Below are 20330 nucleotides of genomic sequence, written 5' to 3' on the forward strand. Positions count from 1 at the left end.
TCATCCCCTCATTCTCTCCTCCAGTCATCCCAATCTGACCGTTCTTTCCCAGGATGCAAGGATGGGTTCGCACCGCGTTTGTCCCTCTTGCGACAAACACCGCGCCAGACATGGAGAGCGTCCACCCGCCCACCAAAAAGTCCCTCTTTCTCATATGCAAGTACTACATAAGTTATTACAGCAGAAACGGATGCCAAAGCCCAAAGAACACACAAACTCTCTTCCTTTCTTTTTCTGGGGGTTCGTTGCTACCCCTGATGATCGTTGAAACCCCTGCCAGAGCCGAAAATAAACCGGAACGCCTTGCTGTGTGGTGGTATGATGGATGCAATGCCTGGCGGTGCAACGGATATAAAAAAAAAACCAACTCCAAACGCAAACGCCGTGTCCTCTGATTCTCCTTTCTCTTTTCGTTTTTCTTTCTCTTTTTTCCAGTCCGAACTTCCTCTTCAGCGGCCAACCTGCAGAAACGACGGGGCCCCTCACCACGGCGACATCTGCGACGGCGGCTCTTGCGGAGGCGAGCCCTGCGGCGGCGAACCCTTCGCCGGTACCTTCATCTTAAGCTTGATCAACTTCCTAGGGCGATCGGCGGGCTGCTCCCCGTTCGGAGCGGGACTCGGCGCCGGCGACGACTGATGATGAGGCGCAGCCGACGGCAAGGGCTTGCGCTTCTTGACGGCGGCCGGGTCTACACCGTTGACTCCCGAAGGAGGGCGTGGATCCACCGCGGGTGACTCAGGGCGGGCGGCCGAGGTGCCGGCGTGACCGGGCAGGGAGGTGCGCTTTGCCGGGGTGGCAACGATGGTTGACGCGACAGCAGGAGCAGCCTGGGTAGCCCTTTCGGTCTCGATCGCCGCCCTGGTGTGCGCTGGCAACCTGTCCCAGGCAGTGAACGGAAGGATGACCATCTTCCGCAGCCGGCCATTTGCGCCGTTCTGCACCTGCGCCTTTGCCACCTTTGCGATCTTTTTCGGACGGTCGACTCCCTCGCCGTCGTCGCTCTTCCGCTTCTTGGGAGGCTTGGGCCGCTTCTCCGCCACTGTCGCTGCACCGTTGGGTTGCTGACCATATGCCGGTGCAAGGGGTGGCGAAGATGCCACCGAAGGCGTCGACACCCGCGCGAGAGGCTGCACCGAGATGGAGTCTGACGGACCCAAGGGGCCCATCGGAACGGCCGCAGGCACCGCCGGTCGAGGCATCGTGACCGAGATGGAGTCTTTCCGCACAAGGGGCGCCGGCGTAGGCGGGCCATTGTTCGAGGGCCCGCTGAAAGACAGCTTTGTGCTGAGTTTGATCTTCTTCGGCGCCTCGGCGGGCTTGGGCTCCCATGGCGTGTCCGGCGCCGGCTCCATTTTGATCTTGTGTTTGGGCTCGGTGCGATAATGCTGCGAGAACCTGACACGGCACTGCCTCTTTTGCCGCGGGTCTCGTGGCGCGGACGGGTTCCCTTCAACAACAGCAGGCTCCCTTGTGCAGCGCCAGTAGAGAGGGTATTTGAAGGTCACGAGCAGCTGGTCGTCGGGCTCGAACATAGCCGAGCAGATCGTCAGCAGCTGTAACTTCTCCTTAACACTGAGCACAGAGGATTCCACCGCCTTCCACACGGCCTCCTGCAGCTCGGTGTTGCCCTTCAATTCCTCTTTCAGCGCTGCAAGCGCTTGCTGGATGCTTTGGGCCCTCGTGGCGTCGAGCTTCCGCCGGTGAATCTCCGCCTCACCCAGCTCGACGATCAGACCGCTGTCGTCAACCACGGCCTCAGGCTCCGGCTGGGCCACCTTGTTCTCACCCAAAGCAATGGCCGCAATGCCTTTGCAGAAGATCTTGAAGAGGCGGTCGCGGACGAAGGGCGAGGGATCAGTGCTGACGCTCGCCAGCAGTAGCTTCATAATCGACACCTTGGAGAGCAGCCCAAGCTCGACGAGACACTCATACGCCTTGATCCTTACGAGGTCGGCGTTGCCGTCTTGGAGGTACCTAACAAACTCGATCGGCTCTAAGCCGATGACACCGGCCTTCATCAGGCGCATTTTGCATTCCAGGGCCGTCGTCGTCCAGATATTCTGGTATGTCGAGGTCCACTCGTCCATGCGGCGGTACTTGTCGATCTCCTCAACTGCCTTGTCAACAAAGCGCTTCAGTTCGGCGTCGTCATCGCCGTCCATCTCGAAGTTCATGGAAACGTCCCTCTCCCTCTCGTTCTCCCGCTTCTCGGGAATAATCGAAGTGGTCAAGGCCGTGAGCAATTTGGCGATGTAAAATTCGTCCGAATAATGATTTTGTGAGTTGTCGTTAAACAGCAACAGGTCAAGGAGAAAGTGGCGTGCGTGCCGCGGACACCGCCCGTTTTCTCTCGTGCGCGAGATGGCGACGACAAGAGCGCACTGGACTGCGTACTGGGCCCTATCTATGAAATTGTTTGGCAGCGGAGGGAAAGACAGAGTGCTGTTCTTGCCCATCACCCGGCCGCAAAAGAAGTGCCGGAACAGCAAGATGAGCTGCGCGCTCCCGATGTAGTTGAGATCAGGGTGCGCTTGCTTCGGAAGGTCGTCTATGGCCATGGTGCGGATGCCGTGGTAGTAGCGGCGGTCCATCGCCGTCCGGGTCTCAATGGTGGAGGCGACACCATGCCGCCGCCCGCGCTTGAAGAAGAGTAGCGCATCCTGGTGGGCGACGACGTCTCTGTCTTGCTGGAGCTGGGCGAGGTACATGTAGCCGGGCATATCAGTCACCATCTCGCACAGCCACTCGAAATTGCAGTCCAGCCGGATCCACTCATACGACTCCTGGTCCATGTTGGCCTGCACCTTCTCGTCCCAGTCCTGGAGGCCCCAGTCTTCGATGTCCTTGGGAGTCATGAGCACATCGCCAAGCATGTTAAAGTAGACGACGTCATCCTCTGGGATATCGTGCTTATCGGCAGAGTGACCGGCCGCTGCCGCCGTAGCCTTCTTCGTACGCTTCATTCGCTTGTACTTCGTATTGTAGGCGATTTGAAGCGTCGTCGCTGACTTGTCCTTGTCCGTGATAGCGAGGTAGTGCTCATAAGGTGTACCGTCGGCTTCATGGACTCGGACTGTGAAAGGACCGGTAAACAACTTGGGCACCGTACCAGCCCAGACCTCGTGCACTTCTTCGAGGAGCTCCTTGAGGAATTCCTCCTTGGTGATGGTCTTTGGCCCGTTGGCTTGGCTCTGCACCTGGTTGATGGAGATGTCAACGTTCAGGTTCTTCTTATTGAACTTCTGTTTGATATGCATCTTTGGGCAGCCGGCGCCGTGCACCCACTGGTTCCAAAGTTCGTCAGACCGGTACTGGCTCTTCTTATCGCACAGGCGCCGGAATTCCGCGTCGGAGAGCGACGTGCTCTCAAGCGTAGCATTGATGTTGGAGTTTGAAACGATCTGGGAGATGACGCGGACGATGCCCGTGGAGCCCGGCACCTTGGACATGCGCTGGTCGAGGATGAAAAGAACCAGCGGTGCCTTCAGGGACATAAACTCCAACTCGAAGTCGCCAATGTGGAGATGGTCGCCAAGGTCGTAGAGAGACGGCCGGTGAACGTCGACCTCGACCAGCTTGTCAGACAATGTCTTCAAGTGAAACCTGTACCAGTTGTTGCCACAAATGCTCCTCATGAAGAGGTCTGTCATGAACCACTGGATGCCGACAATGAGCCAACTGTCTGACCGCTTGTTTGGGACAATATGAACGCCGAAGTACTGGCTGGCCAAGGCGTGGACCAACTTCCTCGTGACTTCGATCTCGGTGTCAATGATGTCCTCCCGATAGAGCAGCCTGGTGCTGCAGAGCGACATCGAGGTCGCGCCAACGGTGTCCTGGACCATATCCTCGACGAAACACATCTTGTAACTCTCATACGGATACCTGCCAAATTCAGGCGCGAAGAAGTCCGCAGCCTGTACAACCGGGGGGCAGGTATACAAAACCTCGTCGGCACGGTTGGGCAAGCAATACGCGTGAATTTTGGCGGCATTAGCTCCGAGCTTCTCGTCTGCTTCCTCCGTGCGGAACTCGGACCACAACTGGAAGTGCTCGAATGGGCCGATGGCAAACGCAATCTGTTGGGCCGCCGAAAGCTGAGACTCGAAGATCATGATTTTCTTCTTGTCGTCTAGCGGATCGATCTGCTCGCCGGCCAGATTGCCAGAACAGACGACCGTCATTTCCATCACCTTGTCCTCCTCCGCCAGAACTGGCGGGGACCAAGGCAAAGGCTCCTCCTCTCCGAACTTCCGCTTCCGGCTTCCGTTTGCAGTGGACCCAGATGCTCGCTGCGTGGCCAAGGGCTGCTCGAACACGTCACCCAGGGTCCGCGGGCATTTGATCGATAGCTTCCACGGATGTCTCGATCCCGGGTCGTCTACGCAGGGGAAAATGCAGGACGCAGTGCCCGGCTCGAGCGAGTGACGCGTATACGCGTGGGGATACCTCGTGTCGCCGTCGTCAACACCCACAAAGTGCACGCCGTCCCTGATGCTTTTGGACCGAAAAGGAATGGAGATCTTAATCCCAGTCTTCTCGTAGTCGGTGGAATCGGGACTATCCAGATGCGCATCCTCTTCGGTTTTCATGGGCTTGATTTTGAGCGTGCGCCGGGGCTGATCTTGGAGGACACCGTCAGGGCGCAGGCACACCTTGAGAGCGCGGTCGGCCGGAACACAGCACGGGCGTGGTATTCTATCCTTAGCAGGTACTTCGGGCCGCCGCGCAGGTCTCAATGGCGCCATGCGCTTCTTGATGAGATGATGCTGGGCACCGGTGACAGTCCACATCGGTGGTGTTCTGGCAAGATCATACGGGTCCGAGAAGGAGGCCATCGTCTTGAACCCATCCACAGTGATATTGCTCACGTCTATTTCGCACTGCCGCGCATCGAGGCAGATCTCTTCCAGGTCGGGTTTCAACGTGAAGAGATGTATTGTCGACACGCCACTGATGCTCTTCTCGCGAAAGTTGACCTCGAGCTCGACATCTTGCTTAAGAATGACGAAGGGCTCGGCGCCGGCAGGTAGCTCAAGCTCGGACGCGGGGGCGGGATCACCCGCAGCTTCGTTTTCGAGTAGAGCCGGCATTTTGACGGCGGATGCGCTGGGCTCGGAAGGCCGGTGCGAAGTCATGAGAGGGTAGGGGTCGCCAGTTCTCGAGTCGGAAAGGACGTAGAAATCGGTCGGTCAGCCGACCTCTCGAGGTTCGGAAAGTCGGCGCGGTTCAATCGGTCATCGCAGAGAAAAGGATTTGCTGAAAGCAGCGGGAGAGATTAAGGCGCGTGTGTGGATGGTGACGTGTTGAAATGCGCAGATCAGGCATGAGTTGGAGAGAAGAACTTGTGGCTATGAGAGCAATGCGCCCGAGAGCAAGTATTTAAGCAACGGGCACGACGCAGCCGTCTATGCCAGCACCAAAGCAATAATCGCCGCCCGTACCCAAAGAACGGTATCTTGACGTCGTTCAAAAGAAGAACGGGCCCCCCAGAGCAATATCTGGTGGTTGAGACGAATAGAGAATGCCTGAATCATAGGTATCCGTACTCTGTCGGTACCGTAGGGACGGTTTGCGACTCGGGATGGTGATCGGACGGTCTTGGGCGCGTTTGGACTTGACGACGTCTGAAAGTTGCAGCCGAGGTTTTGCCGATTCGCACACGGTCTGGTGGGGCTTTATGTGGTCGAAGCTTGGGGAGGCGACGGGTTGATCCGATACGCAGGCTCGACCTCGAATGAGCTCGGCGCAACAACATCTGGCTGGTGTAATCCGTACAGAAACACGTGCCATTTCTACGAGCAAAGACCTGGCAGCGAGCGACATATGTACAAGCATACCAGGCCTCTCACCTCATTCAAGCCACCAACAATAGGGAAATTGAAGGCAAAAGGGTATCATTAACCTAGGTATTGTACCAGTTACATCATTGCCAAGATGTTTGTGGTTTGTCAATGTTCAGAAGGTACTCGAGGTACTGTACACTTACAGAATATCCTGACAGGATATGTCAGTTGAGCACCCGGTAGGACACCTAGCGATTCGCCCCGACAATTGAAAGCGTTCCTGTGGTACATGTTGTTCTAGCACATAAGAAGAGCACACTGTGTAGCCGTAGAGCTGTACGAAGTATACCCTAGCACCGTGTCATGTCCCCCATGAGGGCGTTGTCTTGGCTCTCGGAGCACCTCGGGCCGTCCGGTGGCGTCAACATACGGTACCTTACCATGCAAGCCGAGTGAAACAAAAGCCGCTACCCGTCACACGGTTCTGGATTCCTCAGGCTGTTTTTTTATAAGGGCCTCGAAGCCAGAAACTGCTTCAGTTAAGGTAGCAGAAAATTCCGTTCGATATCTCCGCTGCCTTCTCATGACAAGCTCCAAAAAGGGGGATAATAAGGCAGATGTCTACTGTGTATAACCGGCACTCTGACTCTATATAGTACGCCCGTCACCACCGACCCTCCTTTTGACAATGCGTTATGTAGCCTCTCCTGATGGAAGGCACTCCCAAAATGAACAGTTAAACCTGCTGCCTCAGGTCCCGGGAGCGCAGTCATAAATGACGCGCATATGAATGTAAATGTATGTATGCGCCACTCAAGCATCCTCATTTCCTCACTCTCTTGTCCCTCCTCTTCGTCCTCGCCCGCGATCTCAGGGTATCCTCATCGCGCAACTCAGCGGGCAACTCAAACTCCCTCTCGGGCATATCCGGTATCGGGTGGCCCCACGCCAGCACCTTCCGCCCGGTCCGCCGGGTTTTGCTCAGCGCCGCCTCGCGCTGGTAGCGCTTGGCAAAGAACGAGGTGAACTCCTTGGGCGGTTCTTCCGGGGGTGCGGATGATTTCGGTGGCGGTGCGCGACGGGACGGCGGTGGTGGTGCCACTGACCCCGCTCGGCGCGACGCGACTCCCCGCCTTGACGGGGCCCCCATTTTCTTTCTTCTCCCTTTCCCCTTCGTTGCAGCTGCCAGCGCCTCCTCGCGGAGCTGCTTCGCGATCTCCGCGTCGACGTCGCTGTCATGGTCGTCGCCGTCATCATCAGGCGGCTCGCCCTCCTCTTCCTCTTCCCCATCGTCTCCACTCCCATCATGCTCAGCCTCACTACCTCCCACCACAACATCATCTTCTTCTTCCTCACCGTCATGTCTACTACTCCCTTCCCCAACCGAGTTCCCCTCCTCCTCTCGTTTCTGCAGCCGCTCCAACCGCATCCTCTTCTCCTCGGCCGCCCACCGCCGAAACTTCTCGAGGATCCCTTCGCAGCCCTTGATGAAGTGCTCGCGCGCAGGCTCAAACGCCCGCTTTCGGCTCTCGGTCACGCCGCTTACGCCCATCACCCGCAGCCAGTCAGGGCCCTGTAGCCCGTCCAGCAGGCGGATGACCTGGTCGCGCTCGTGCTGGGCGCGGCCCTTCTCGGTGTTGCGGATGGACCGCTCCAGGCGCTCGGCTTTCCTGTGGGCGGAGGTGTAGAGCGTGTCGGGGAGCGGGTCGGATGAAGGGGGGACATGGTTAGCAGAAGGGTGGTTGTGGTGGTGTTGATGCTGATGCTTTTTGGTGTTGGTGTTCTGGTTTAGAAAGCTAAAATCGATTCGTTGTGCTTCGAAGAGGTCGGTGTAGAGCGCATCGCTGTAGCTACGAATTGGGTATGTTTCGGGTGGGTGGGGCCGGTGATGATGTAGGTTGTGTTGATGCGGTGGTGGAGCTTCGTCTGTGATGACGATAGGGGTGTCGAGGTTTAGGAGGTCTGTGTGCCGGGTGTGGCATTTGATTAGCGAAGGATCAGAGGGAAAGGGAAAGGTAGTGATAATGAGCAATCGATTGAGAGGATGCTACTCACGGGTCTCCTTTGGGTCGTTGCCAATGACTTCATCGTATTCCGGGAAGTAAGCCGAGAGCTCGCTCTTGAAGCGCGTGACTTCTTGTGACCGCAACTTGCGGCCCTCGTGCTTGGTAGTATCTTCCGCATTCGGCTGCAGCCTGCTGAGCTCGTGCTTCAACCCATTGGCAACCTTCTCTTGATGCTTGGTTCGTGTTGGCCGCTGCCGGGCGCTTGTAGAGGTCGTTTTTGGGGGGCCATCGTCGTTCGCAAGAGGGGCGGCGCGGCGAGTCGTCGGCGGGTTAGGGGCTGCCGCAGCGGGTTTCGGGGTTGGAGGCGGAGGTGCCGGTTTCGCGTCGGTCGGCTCTCTCGACAATCGGGTATGGAAGGGCGGCCTCGCCGGAATCTCTACTGCGATTCCGGTGGTGAACCTGGCTTTCTTGTTCACGATGTTGTCGAGGTCGCGTTGGGGGGCAGGGCGCTTGCGGGGCGGCGAGCTGCCAGTGATATGGAAAGCCTGGTCCTTCGCATTCACGAGCAGGCGACGGGCATTGACGATGCTTGAGTGAGAGACTTGAGAAGTGTCGGCTCGTCGCGAGCGTGTCACGGTGCCGGCCATTGCCATCTTCAGGCACTGATCATAGCAGCAGAGCGTGCTCGATTGAAATTAGCGATTGAATTGGCCACCGTTGGCCCCGAGCTGATGGTTTGGGGTTTCCGCTTGGCGGGTTTGGATGCGAACTGACCAAGAGCGATTGCTTGCCGGTTACGTGCAAAGGTGGCGTTTGCACACTGCCATTTCCCGGGCCCTCCTTTACAAGCCGTTTTTTTGACGCGCATGAGATCCTGAATTGATTGATTCCTTTCGATGACGATTGTCTGCCGCAATTCCAGGTACAGGACGTGTATTCACCAGGCGCTCAGCCGCTTCGCCTTAGTGTTGGGACGAATATCCAAGCGTTAACCCTGACCCTTAGCAAGCATCCCGTCTCAAGTCTCCAATACACCACAATACTAGTACTAGGAGCCCTTGGATTCAGTTGATTGACATTGTTCACCCGCAACGCTGCATCCACAATAGACCACAATAGGAATAGGAATTACTACTAATGGTTCCAGATACAGGACTCCCAAAAAAAAAGGGGTTAGGTAACCGGCAAGATATAGGAGAGAAAGAAGAGGAGAGAGAGAGAGAGAGAGGTGCTGCCGTAGCAACGAGGGAAGGGAAAGGAGAAAGGAGCAAAGATGGATATAGAGTAATTCTCTCAACTCTAACCATAGATTTCCCTTCACCCATCAAACGGAGCTATCCCCTCGAACCACTACGGCAACAGTTTGGTGACATTGCCAGACACAGGCCTTAAGCATTGCGTAAAAGAGTATCTACCAGACAGGTGCAGGTGTGTTAATTTGATAAACTTCGACCTCTAAGATCCAAGTTCGGCTGATGTTGATACCTGATCCGTATAGTATAGCTACATCCAGCTACAGACGGGTAGTTTAAGGTGGTAGAGAACTACTAATATATCGAATTAAACGCTGGCCAGCATCTACAAGGAGATCGAGCAACAAGCAGGGCGACCCAAGAACTGACTGCAGACTGCTCAAGAGCATTCGATTCAAGGCACAGCAAGGCCTATTAAGTTATACCACTAATTGCCTCGAACGCCCCCATGTCCAACCCAACCATTGTCTCATTGCATGACCCACAATCCCAAGCCGTGACGAGTCATCCGAGCCAGTCGTAACGTCATCAAGCCCAGTCCCCCATGCAGAGCACTCGTTATCATCCCAATCATCCCATCATCCCATCATCCCATCATCCCATCATCCCATCATCCCATCATCTATGTACATTCATGAAGAAGCCACCACGCAGTGGTGTATCTGTAGGTATACGTGTGCCGGGAGAGGAAGCGTCACAGACCCTTCCACACACAAAACTCTCAAAAATGAAATAACCTTCCCGTCTGTCTGGTATCCAGACCAGTCCCCCCTCCTCCTCCTCCTCCTCCTCCTCACAAACAACTCCCTTCTCCCTGCTTCCCTTCTTCAGCAAGCGCCGTAGCGAACGCCTCTCTTCCCCACCTCTTTCCGCCCGACAGGACATTCAGGCAAGATCCAGCCCCTGGCCCTTTTCGCCTCCCTCTTCTCAGCCAGCTGCGGCTGCGGCATCCAGTTGTCCCGCGGCAGGGCCTTCCTCCGGGTCCCGTCGGCGGGGGCGCCGATCTCGCTGCGCCAGTGCGCATGGCCCGGCATGGGCTCATCGCCGGCCAGCATGCACAGGCCCCAGAGGGCGAGGCAGGCCGTGAGCTTCGCGTCGTCCGGGTGGTCGGGCGCGACGAACTCCTCGTCGGCGCTGGCCAGCTGCACGCTGGCGACTTCCAGGAAGCCAAAGTGCGGGATGGTCTCGGCGCCGTTGCGCACCACCACGAGTTCGATCTCAGTCAGGATGAAGCCGTAGCGGCAGCCGTGCTCGCGCATGGCGTGGTGCAGGTGGGCCAGCCCGCGCAGGTACTCGACGCGCTTGATGTTGCCCTCGACGCGCATGCCTGTGTTGAAGCGGTCGAACGACTTGACCAGCCCGACGACGCGCGCCGTGGGCTTGCCGCCGAAGATGGCGGCCGCCGAGGACGACTCGCCCGCGGCGTTGGCCACGAACATGCAGTCTGTGGCCATGCCCATGTTCTGGGCCGAGGTGGTCTTGGGCGGCGCCGAGAGCTTGAGCGGTCGCTGGGAGCAGAGCGCGAGGGCGTTGTTGAGCTTGGGCAGGTAGTGCGCCGCGTAGATGGCGTGGAGCGCGGCTTCGGTTTCCGGGTGGCGCTGGCTTGGCAGTGGTGGGTTGGGCAGCAGGGCGGACGAGACCGGCATGGATAGGCAGGCGCTGGCTCCGGGCATGGAGAGGATGGAGGATGCGGTGAAGCCGGTCCACGGGCGGACTTGCCGCACGTCCCACCAGAAATGCTTCGTGTTGGGATCCCGGAGCGGGAACGAGAGGGTGCGGACCAGTGACGGCGCCGGGTTGGGCGAGGTGAGGTAGGAGTAGAGCGTTGTCGATGGGACCATAACTTCCGGCGTGATGGGTGCTGCGGCGGCCAGGGGGGAGGGGGCGCGAGGCACGAAGTCCTGGTAGAGGAAGGGCCCCGGCGTCGCTAGGTGTGCCTGGGGCTGCGGCTGCGGCTGCGGCGGAGGGGTAGGACTGCTGCTGGCCCGGGCCGGAACGTACGCGGCGGGCATTTGGTAGCCAGGGAAGTAGCTGTCCACCGTGACGTTGCCGAGACTGCATGAGGACGCCCTCCTGGAGTGCATCACCGAGGACTCGCGGGCGAAGTCAACAGGGGAGCACAGCAGCGGAGCCGGGTTGCTGTCCTCGCCGAAGGAAATGGCAGAGGAGAACGAGATGGTCTCCGGGTTAGTCATGCTGCGGCAGTGCGAGGGCCGATAAGCACTCTTGTTCGGCCCGACAGGCCCTGATGAGGTCCTGGCGCGCTTCGTGCCCCGCGGGGCGACACTGGAAGTGGAGGGCACGATGGCCTGGTCTTGGCTGCGGATCTTGGGAAGAAGCAGTGGCCCACGGGTCCGGATGGGCGATCGCGCCGGAGTTGTCTGGCGAGTGCTCGGGGTGGGGACCGAGTCGGAGGGGGACGACTGGAAGGAGTAGACAGATCCATGCGAGCTGGAGCGAGCGTGGCCCGGATTGTACGGGATCTCCAGGAGAGACGGATCAAAAGAGAAGCTCGGAGGCGTGGTAGGATCGCATGGCGGGAAGGTGAAGTCAAAGGTGACATCCGCTGCCAGACTATCGTCGCTGTGAGCATATCGTTGACCACTTCATGGTGCGAGATGGGGAAACTCACGTGGACATGTTGACGGTTGGTCAAGCGTGTGTCGAGGACACACGGCAGCAGATTAGAGATTAGTGTGTGAGAGAGAATGTTCCGCGAGGAGGCAAGTGGAGGCCGGCTCCCTTGGTGTAAGTGAAAACAATAGGAGATGGAGAAGGAAACAAGGTGGTTCGGGAATCTCGACCACGCCTTTCCAGACAATCCCACTTGCTTTGAGATTAGAGATGAGGATGTCTGAGGATGGACAGAGCAGAACGACAGGTAGGAGGGAGGAGAGGCCATACTTATCCGCGGCGGCAGATCATGGCCGCATCCATAGGCTACAGATGGCCGCCGCGGGGCGGGCCCGCGATGCGAGCACCAGCCGACTCGCGGTGTGAGTTCCCTGGAGTCGCATCCATGGATCATGGCTCGTGGGTGTGGACCGCGAAGTGAAGAAAGAAGCGCGGAGTGGGCCGCGAGATCCCGCGCCATGACCGGGGGTTCAGAGCAGTGTAAGTGGTACGTACCTTCTGAGAAGTCAGGTACCTTAGTACGTACCCGGCCTACCAGAGCTGCAGCTGATGTCGCCCTAAAAATCTGCAAAATTGCCATTCGATGAAAATAAACCTGAAACACGGAGACGAGCTTGTCCTTTTGCGGGGTGGACGGCGGATGTTGCGGCCACACAAGGACGCCCAATTCCCGGTTCGGACGACGGGCATCAGATGAGAGCACAAAGACGGGTACGTACTTTGCCGCCTGCGCCTGGCGCCTCTGAATACCGGAAAGGGGACATCAGTCAAATCCGGGCATAGCTATCGCCCGGGCCAGCGTCTGGAGTTCGTGACAGCCAGGGACAGGAACAGGCGCTGCGAATGTGTCGAGCTGGGGCAGGACCGCATCTCGTGCCCAAACCAGCACAATGAGTTTGGAAGTGGAACTGAAGCTTCTGCAAAGGCCCAAGCTCCCGTCCTCCTGCCCGATTCGTCTGTCCCAACAATCCGAGCCATCCCCCCCACGACCGCTCACCACCCAAAAAGTCAAGAGAACAACCACGAAAGTAAAAGTCGGTCCAATGGGCTCGAACGTTGCGGACGGTTCAAGTCGACGCGGGCTCCGGCACGCTGATTGGTCCCATGCCTCGTTCAAGCAAGCCGCCTGCGGGCGTCTAGTGAGTCATATTCGGACACCTGGCGGGCACTGCATTAGCGGCCCTTGTCGCTGTGCGACCCCACCTCAGGCACGCTGCCGGCCGCCAATGGGAATCCCGAGAGAGAGGCGCGCTTCTGCCGCGACTTGGCACGTTAAATTCGCGGCTCTTCTGGCGACTCGGCTCCACGCTTCCCGCGCCGCGATGGGACGTGAGCGTGATCGCGGGGCGGACATGAGGGTTGATCAGCCACGGTTGTGGCTCACCCCACGGATGACAACGGTTGCATTACTGATCTTTGAACAATGGTCATTGGAATATCCGGAACCTCGAGCAGCTTCGCGAATGAATAAGACCGGATATTTGTCTTTTCCTGCAGGCAGGCTGTTGGCATTGGGCAGCCATTTGTCTACCGGTAAGTACCTTACACACGGCGCTTGGGCAGCTTCAATCCGCGGTCTCAGGCTGGCCGTTTGTGCGGTGCCTCTCCTCCAGATTTGGGCGGGCATGGCATCTCCGAACAAGAGTTCAGAACGGACCCGAGAGGCTATTTTTGGGGAGGACGGAGTTCAGTACCGGCGTCCGCTGATCTTGATCTCATCGCGGCTCTAGGTCTCCTGCTAGGGCTGACGAAGAGGCCGAGAAAGAGACCTGATCAGCTGCTATGGGAGCGGTTACTGAGATTACGAGTTGCCATCGTGTCGTGCGACTGTCGGAGGGAGCCCATGGTTGAGCGGGAAGCGAAGTTCATTTCCTTAGCCGCCCAAAGTAACCGCCGGCGCTTATACGCTCGGACGTTACCATTTTGGGCTCGCCTGTTAAGCCAGCTGAGCCAGTCCAGTCCAGCGCCTATCAGAGAATAGCTGGACACTAACAAGTCAACTGACCAAACAGGCGCGGGCATCGTCTGAACAGACCCTGCTCGACGGGGCGGCTACTGAGGCCAGCCCTAGTCCTCATTCCTCAACTCTTCGGAACATTCCATTTAGAAAGAGCACCTTCTCTCTGATCCGATTGCTTCAGCATGTTTGCGTCGTCTATTGCACCGCCTCACTCGAGTACCTAACCGGGCGCTTATTACCTAGTTACTATGTACAACCTGAAAGGCTGAGCCGAGCTCGATGAGGATACGGAGACGGAATCAGCCACATTTACCGTCGGACCACCGCGTCCACGGCACCAGGAACGACCCTAACACGGAAGCACGTGCAGTCGTGTGTCGGGCTCACACCCCGCATCCCCGATTCGCCGGAACCTCCCTTGTCCGTCGCCATGCAAGTCGCGTCCGTCTCTGACCCCGCGCCGGGCCAATCCGGCCCGCGCAAAGCACGTGAAGTTCGCGAATCGGTCCGTCGATTGGCCGTCACCGCTCTTCTACAGTAACGCAAACCCGGAACCTCCCCACCACGACTGACTCTTGTCATGCATATCCAAACAAGCGTTGCAGTTCTAGTGTGTAGTGCAGCTGCAGGTTGAAGAAACTTTTCTTCTCTCTTCCTGATGAGGGGTAGGTAGGCTCAGGTAGGGTCCGGCAGTTTTGTTTCCCAAAAGATTGTTTCCCTTTCCCAGGTTTCCCCGCCGGGTGGTCGAGTTGTTTCATGTTTCATCGTCTCCAGACCATCCACGCTCGCTCCATCCCACGCTCTGCCATGATCCATCCACGCAAGCTTCCAGAACTGGGGCATATCACCAAGCCCCAGAAAAAGTTGGTTTAGTTTCGTTTCATGTCAGCGAGTTGCAGATGTTGTCTTTGAATGACTCACACCTGCTCATACCTAGTCCTCAATTCTTTCATGTTCCATTCCTGTAGCTCGGCAGATGATGAAGTCCTGCCTTTGCACACTACGGATACGTGTCTGAGCATTTGTCCAAGGTGGAGCGGTGAGAACAAAGGGCCGAGGGGCTCTTCATGTCTCGGGACGAAAGAGAGGTTCCGTGTTTCCCATCGGAAACTCAAATCACCTCGATATCGCTTCACATCCGGCTCAGACCGAAACTTGTTGTAAATGCCACATAATTCAACGCCCAGTGTCATTCAAACCAAATCTAACATAGGGGATACAGGCAAAGTTGGAGTCTACACTATACCCGCTAACAACCCCACCCGCTCTTATTAGACATACAGAGCCAAAACAATAACTCACCCAACAAGGCTTTGTCCCCATACTAATTGCTTGTAGTACCTGTACCGTACCTGATGATCCCAAGAAGGGGTATCCTATCCTATCCGATCCTTCTTCACCGACAACGACCCGGATAAAAATCACGCAAAAATTTCTCTGCTTGGCACCTCTGCAAGTCTGCATCCCGTCTCCCCGCCCGGACCGGGCGGCGGTGTGGTATTAGGTAAGGTACTTTCTTTCGGCGGGCGGGCGGAATCGGTTCCCCCCCGAAAAAACGCAAGGCTCAAGTCTCAAAAGCCTCGAACGCGTCCGTCGTCTTGTCCGACGCGTCACCGCCTTGTCGGTCTCGGCCTCTCGCCCCAACATCACGGCCCCACACCCACCTCGCCACCCGCACAACACACAACACACCCACACGCGCACAGAGAGAGACAGCTTGGAACTTCTTCTTTCTCTTTCTCACCAGCTCCCGCTTGCCTCCCCCACCTCGGCCGTTTCACTATTTCCCTCGACGCTGATGCTGTGAACAAGCGGTGAACCACCAGCCCTCCTCTTCACACCACCACCATGCCCTCTCGCTGCCCTTCCACCCTCACCCACCAGCAAGGCCCCCTTCCCGTCACCACCGCTCCCTTGCCCTTCCCTCACGATCCTCAGCGCCCTTTGCATCCCGTCCAACCGCATGCGCTCACAAATCACCATCCCCCTCGCCAACTCCCTGATCGCCCTCCGCCCCATCTTTTCATGCATGTCCCTCCAGCCGGCGAGCTCGCCGGCGACAGTCTGCTGCGCATACCTTAGCTCGCGGCTCAGCCTCTCCGCCTCCCCTTCGCTGCGCCGGGCTTTTTCCTCGCGCTCCTCGTTCATGCGCTGGCGGGTGTCGTCGAGCAGACTCAGCCCCAGCGGCCAGCGCGACGAGCGCGAAAGGGAGCTGTAGCTGCGCTCGGCCTCGCGGCGGACGGCGTGGATCCGCGAGATGGTTTGCGGTGGGCGGGCGAGGGCCCGGAGGACGGATTCGACGTTGTTGTAGAGGGTGAGGAAGGTCGTGAAGAAGGTGGCGTGTGGGGAGGTCTGCAACGGAGCGAGGGCGCGGACGTAAGTTGTGAACGCTGAGATGTGGGACGGCGGAAGGAACGTGAGGGTCGACAGCGTGCGGGAGAAGAGTGATGATGCCTCGTGCAGATCTGATTTTTTTTTGACGCTCGTCAGTAAAATGGCGGATAGGCATGAATGGGTAAGTACGGATAAGTAAGCGAGCTGATCTTACCATTGACGACGTTGCCGACCACGTTTGCCCGCCTGGCAACACTCCTCGTAGAGAAATGCACGCTACGCACCATGTCCCGCGCGTGGTCGACGAACTGCTCCACCTCGCGCAAGTCCTCAACCGGCTCGAATTCGTCGTGCACCTTCTCCATCAGCGCGTCCGCCTTGAGCTTGCTTCGCTCCGCCATCATGTCCAGCTGCAGGTCCGGTACCAGGAAGAACTCCCACAGCATCTCGTGCGTGGCAAACGTCGGGTGCTGCAGCAGGACGCGCAAGAACCAGTCCATTTTGACCTGGAGGTCCTTCAACACGGCCCGGCTCGGCCGCGACGGGATCTGCGTCGGCGAGCGCAGGTCCGCGAGGGACGGGATCCACGACGCCGGATTCTCCATCTGCAGCAGCTTAGCCAAGTGCTCAAAGTCAGTCAGCGACCGCCGACAGGTTGTGACCGCATAGCTTTGCGTATCTACCGGCGCGCCGGACTTGAGCACGAAGCGGATCGAGGCGTCCTCGACAAAGAAGGCCCTCACGACACCGGTCGTGCGGGAATCCGTGCCGGGCATGAGAGAGAACAACACAAGGTCGTCAATCTTGTTCCGCAGCTCGTCGTCCTTCGCCAGCTCGACTGCCGTCAGGCCCCTCAGTTCTTTCGCCCCTGTGTCGACGCGAGGATCACCAAACAGCGTGCGGACCATGTCGAAACGGCCGTATTTGCTGGCCAGCATCAAGGCCGTGAACTTCTTTTCGTTCGTCGCGTTGACGTCGACGTCGCACTTTTGGAGTATCTTCATCGCCAGATTAACATCGTTGACGATGTGAAGTAGAGTGTTCCCCTTGATGTCCACGTGGTTGTCCAGATGCAGTGGCTGTCCATCTCCTTGGCTCTTGGTGGCCGCCTCCAATGCTTCTTGGACCATGGTAGAGTAGTTTGGGTGGTCGTAGGACCGGCACAACGCGAAAAGGGGCGTCTGCCCGTTCTTGTCCTTTTGCCGCCACGGCAGCATCCGGCCAATCCGTTGTATTAGAAACGGTGCGTGAAACAGGTAGTGTGCGGCGCTCCTGCCCCAGGTGTCCTGGATTGCGAGGTACTCGCGGACCTTGTCGTCGTCTGCCGAGTCCAGCACGAAGTCGAGGACGGTGTTCACAATCGTCTCGTCTCCTATCTGCACAGCCGCGCTGAACAGTGTCGTGCCCTCGTTGTTCTGGTCGTTCATGATCACCTCGGGAGAGTAGTACTGCCGCAGCGTGAGCAAGTATCTCAGAGCCTCTGGCTGTCTGTTTTGGATTGCCATCATAGGCACCGACTCTCCAAACGCATCTTGGGTCTGCGATAGCCGCTCGATGGATGTATCGCCTTCAACGCCGCCTAACGAGCCAATGCTCATGGGCATGGACCGGAACGAGATCTCGGACCCGCTTGACATACTTCTAGTGTCCATGGCTACCTTCTTCACTCGTTTAGGCGGAGAAGGTACGGAGGCGTCGTCTGCATCCGTGTTCGTCCCACTCTGGAAGGGGAACACGTGGCTTAGACCGGATCCCAGGGAGAACCTTTCCGAAGCGGAAAAGCTCAATGAGGACCGCCTCGAATTTCCATTCGCGAAGCTCCAGCCGCTCAATGACTGCCTCCGAGAGTGAGGTGACGCGAACACGCCCTCATCGTCCTCAATGGCGTCCTCGTCCGGTTCCATGATCTTCCTCAGCTCTGACAGATCGCCTTTCGATGTGGCGTCCCAAAGAGCCCGGTTCCGCCGGCTCGCTCTCCGCAAGCCCCCCGACTCGCGGTCGAGGTAGGACAATACCGCTTCGAACGTGCTGAGGGCATAGCCCATCTCGCCGCTTTCGACATCGTCGATAAAGATGAAGTTATGGATGTAGGTGAGCCTGGCCTGTAGATGCTTGACTTGCGCTTTTATCACCACGTAGAGCAACAGCGAGACCAGTGTGTCTGCGTTGACCGTCATGGCGGGCTTCTCAGACGCCGGGCCTGGTGCTTGGCCGTGATCCGCCGGATCGGTAAAGTGGGTTGCTGCCTTGACCGTTGAAAGAAGGATCTCCATCATTTCCTGGGGGCAACTGGCATTGGGCATCTTCCGGAACTCCTCGACAGCCCGCCCGAGCCTGTTCACAACGTCTCTTTTGGCACGGCTGCCTCCGTCAATCACGATCCCCAGCTGCGAGATATCGATGAAGTCCATCTGCCTGATTTTCGCCTCTAGCTCGAGGTCTTCCTGCCGTCTAAGCGCAGCCAGCCGGGGAAACAACATGTGGTGCACGTTCTCGGCGATGTAGCGCTCAATCAGGCGTTCGACGACCGGCCCCGTCAGATCTGTCGTCGCGCCCAATAGCGAGAGTTGCTGCCTATCAACGCTCTGGAAGAGGTCAATAGCACTCGTGACGGCTGACTCCAAGGCAGTCCTCAAGACAGTCTCGTCGTCCTGGAAACTGTCGGCCAAGGCTTGCGTACCATTGGCCCCCTTAGAAGCACCCTGACTCAGATCGCTGTTAGCTCTCGCCCTCTTTGTCGCTGTCGCTACTGGGCCGTCTGGCTCGGGATCCGGGATGTCCTTGGCCGATGGCGGGGGCGGTAGCGGGCGTTCGAAGACCTGCGTAAACTCGCGGAACAGCTTCTCCAGGCCGGCCTGCATCTGCTTCGCAATGGCGGGGAAGTGGTTGAGCAGCTCATGGAAGGTTTTGATGTCCTTCTTCTTTGGCGAGCCGGCAGGTTCCCGGGCCTCTCCCGGCGTGTTGGCAGGACGGCTAGATTCCTCGCGGGGAGGCGGCAGCACGGCCGGTATCACCTTGACTTCCTCCCACGCGCCCACCAGCGGGCGTGATATGTAGTAGATCAGGAGCGGCCGGGGATCGAGGGTATCGGGATACCAGACGACATCATGGAGGAGGTTCGCTTGCACCAGCAGCTTGAAGCCTAAGCAACGAAATCAGTCAGAGTCCCGCGAACGAAGCACAGACCAGCAAAGGGGTTTGTACCCTTGTTGGTATAGATGTTGTTGTCCTTGATGACGAGACTTCTGCCATTGAAAGTGTTGAACACCTTGGGCTTCCCCCGCATCTCGCGAAGGTTCTGGGCCGCATCCTTCCCGCCGTTCGCGGGGGCCTTTGGTATGGGTATGCGCAACACGTGGCTTGCCAGAAACTCATCGGAGACTATGGAGGCCACCAGCGGCGCTCCCGTCTCGGCGTCACGGGAGTTGAGCAGGACATCGGCGGTGGGGACGAGGAGGATGTGTTGTTGGGGCGGCAGGCACTGGCCGAGGATCGGGCTCTTCGAGAAGGCGCTGAGAAATGGGTTTAGGGGTTGCATTCATTCGACTGGCTTCGCGGCTGCGTTTGATGTGACTTCGGCGATGGTGTCGCCCACCATTGGTACCAGGCAGTTGCTCAGGCGGACAACCAGCCTCTTTGCCGTGGTCAGTGTTCGGTTCTCGCGGCCGTCAGGACAGGGGTCGTGAGGTGACGCAATCTGCTGGGCTTCTCACGGTCCGGAGGAAACAAGAGAGAAGGATCGCACAGTCGATGGCTCGAGGCCAGCCAAGAAAAGTCTGTCTGGAAGAACGGTGTAGCAGATTGTTGAACGTCCCAAATCTTTGTGAGTTGCACAACACGTTGTCGAAGAGGATTGATGGCTGCCAGGACAGGGATACCGGGAGCTCGGCGGCGGTACGTTGACCTGCATGCATGTGCACCGTGCTTAAGTGCGAAGCTTCCCTGTTGAAGCAACCAATCAGAGTTGCTGGAAGACGATCTCCCGGCGGGGCAAGCAGCTTGGAGCTTCAAGTTCAGGTCACCATCGGATCAACGAGAACGTGAGAGGTTTCTAAACTTTGGTGTAACCAAGGATGGATTTATGACACTACATGCTACATGCCAGCGCATCGCCCAAACAGAGATTACCTCAATATTAGGCCTGGCTATTGGCCTCGTCTGGCTATTTCTTGAAGGCCAGCTACATCCCGTGAATGATACTTGTTTCTGTACCTTATTGCTGGGCACGACGGAAGAAGGAATTTGATCTGCACCCAGCTGAGCAACATTCATTGATCGCCCTGCTACTTCATCAGGTCGCTTATCTATTTTGTGGGTGATAGGCAGGTACTCTAGGTGTACCTTAGGCTACGGC

The 20330-nt window shown here is 57.8% G+C and overlaps 4 protein-coding genes across 4 annotated transcripts; all 4 read right to left on the reverse strand.

Moving 5' to 3' along the window:
- Positions 1-482: 482 nt before the first annotated feature.
- On the reverse strand, positions 483-5096 carry B0T15DRAFT_388263 (uncharacterized protein; the record flags this gene model as incomplete). The annotated part of the gene is made up of 2 exons (XM_062864437.1): positions 483-1823; positions 1899-5096. 2 exons carry the CDS (start codon positions 5094-5096, stop codon positions 483-485), a joined length of 4539 nt encoding a protein of 1512 aa, XP_062726385.1.
- A 1170-nt stretch (positions 5097-6266) lies between these two features.
- B0T15DRAFT_518927 (something about silencing, SAS, complex subunit 4-domain-containing protein) lies at positions 6267-8751 on the reverse strand. Its single transcript, XM_062868401.1, has 2 exons — positions 7845-8751; positions 6267-7751 (listed from the first exon to the last, which is right to left on the reverse strand). Exons 1-2 carry the CDS (start codon positions 8446-8448, stop codon positions 6613-6615), a joined length of 1743 nt encoding a protein of 580 aa, XP_062726386.1. The 5' UTR covers positions 8449-8751; the 3' UTR covers positions 6267-6612.
- Positions 8752-9829: 1078 nt separating this feature from the next.
- On the reverse strand, positions 9830-11790 carry B0T15DRAFT_43533 (uncharacterized protein). Its single transcript, XM_062865816.1, has 2 exons — positions 11681-11790; positions 9830-11622 (listed from the first exon to the last, which is right to left on the reverse strand). The coding sequence occupies exons 1-2, from the start codon at positions 11686-11688 to the stop codon at positions 9876-9878; spliced, it is 1755 nt and encodes a 584-aa protein (XP_062726387.1). The 5' UTR covers positions 11689-11790; the 3' UTR covers positions 9830-9875.
- A 3318-nt stretch (positions 11791-15108) lies between these two features.
- Positions 15109-19620, reverse strand: B0T15DRAFT_43623 (uncharacterized protein). Its single transcript, XM_062865829.1, has 3 exons — positions 19181-19620; positions 16191-19118; positions 15109-16107 (listed from the first exon to the last, which is right to left on the reverse strand). The coding sequence occupies exons 1-3, from the start codon at positions 19512-19514 to the stop codon at positions 15383-15385; spliced, it is 3987 nt and encodes a 1328-aa protein (XP_062726388.1). The 5' UTR covers positions 19515-19620; the 3' UTR covers positions 15109-15382.
- Positions 19621-20330: the final 710 nt, after the last annotated feature.

Source organism: Chaetomium strumarium (assembly GCF_033439665.1).
Source record: "Chaetomium strumarium strain CBS 333.67 chromosome Unknown B0T15scaffold_1, whole genome shotgun sequence".
NCBI classification, from domain to species: Eukaryota; Fungi; Ascomycota; class Sordariomycetes; order Sordariales; family Chaetomiaceae; genus Chaetomium; species Chaetomium strumarium.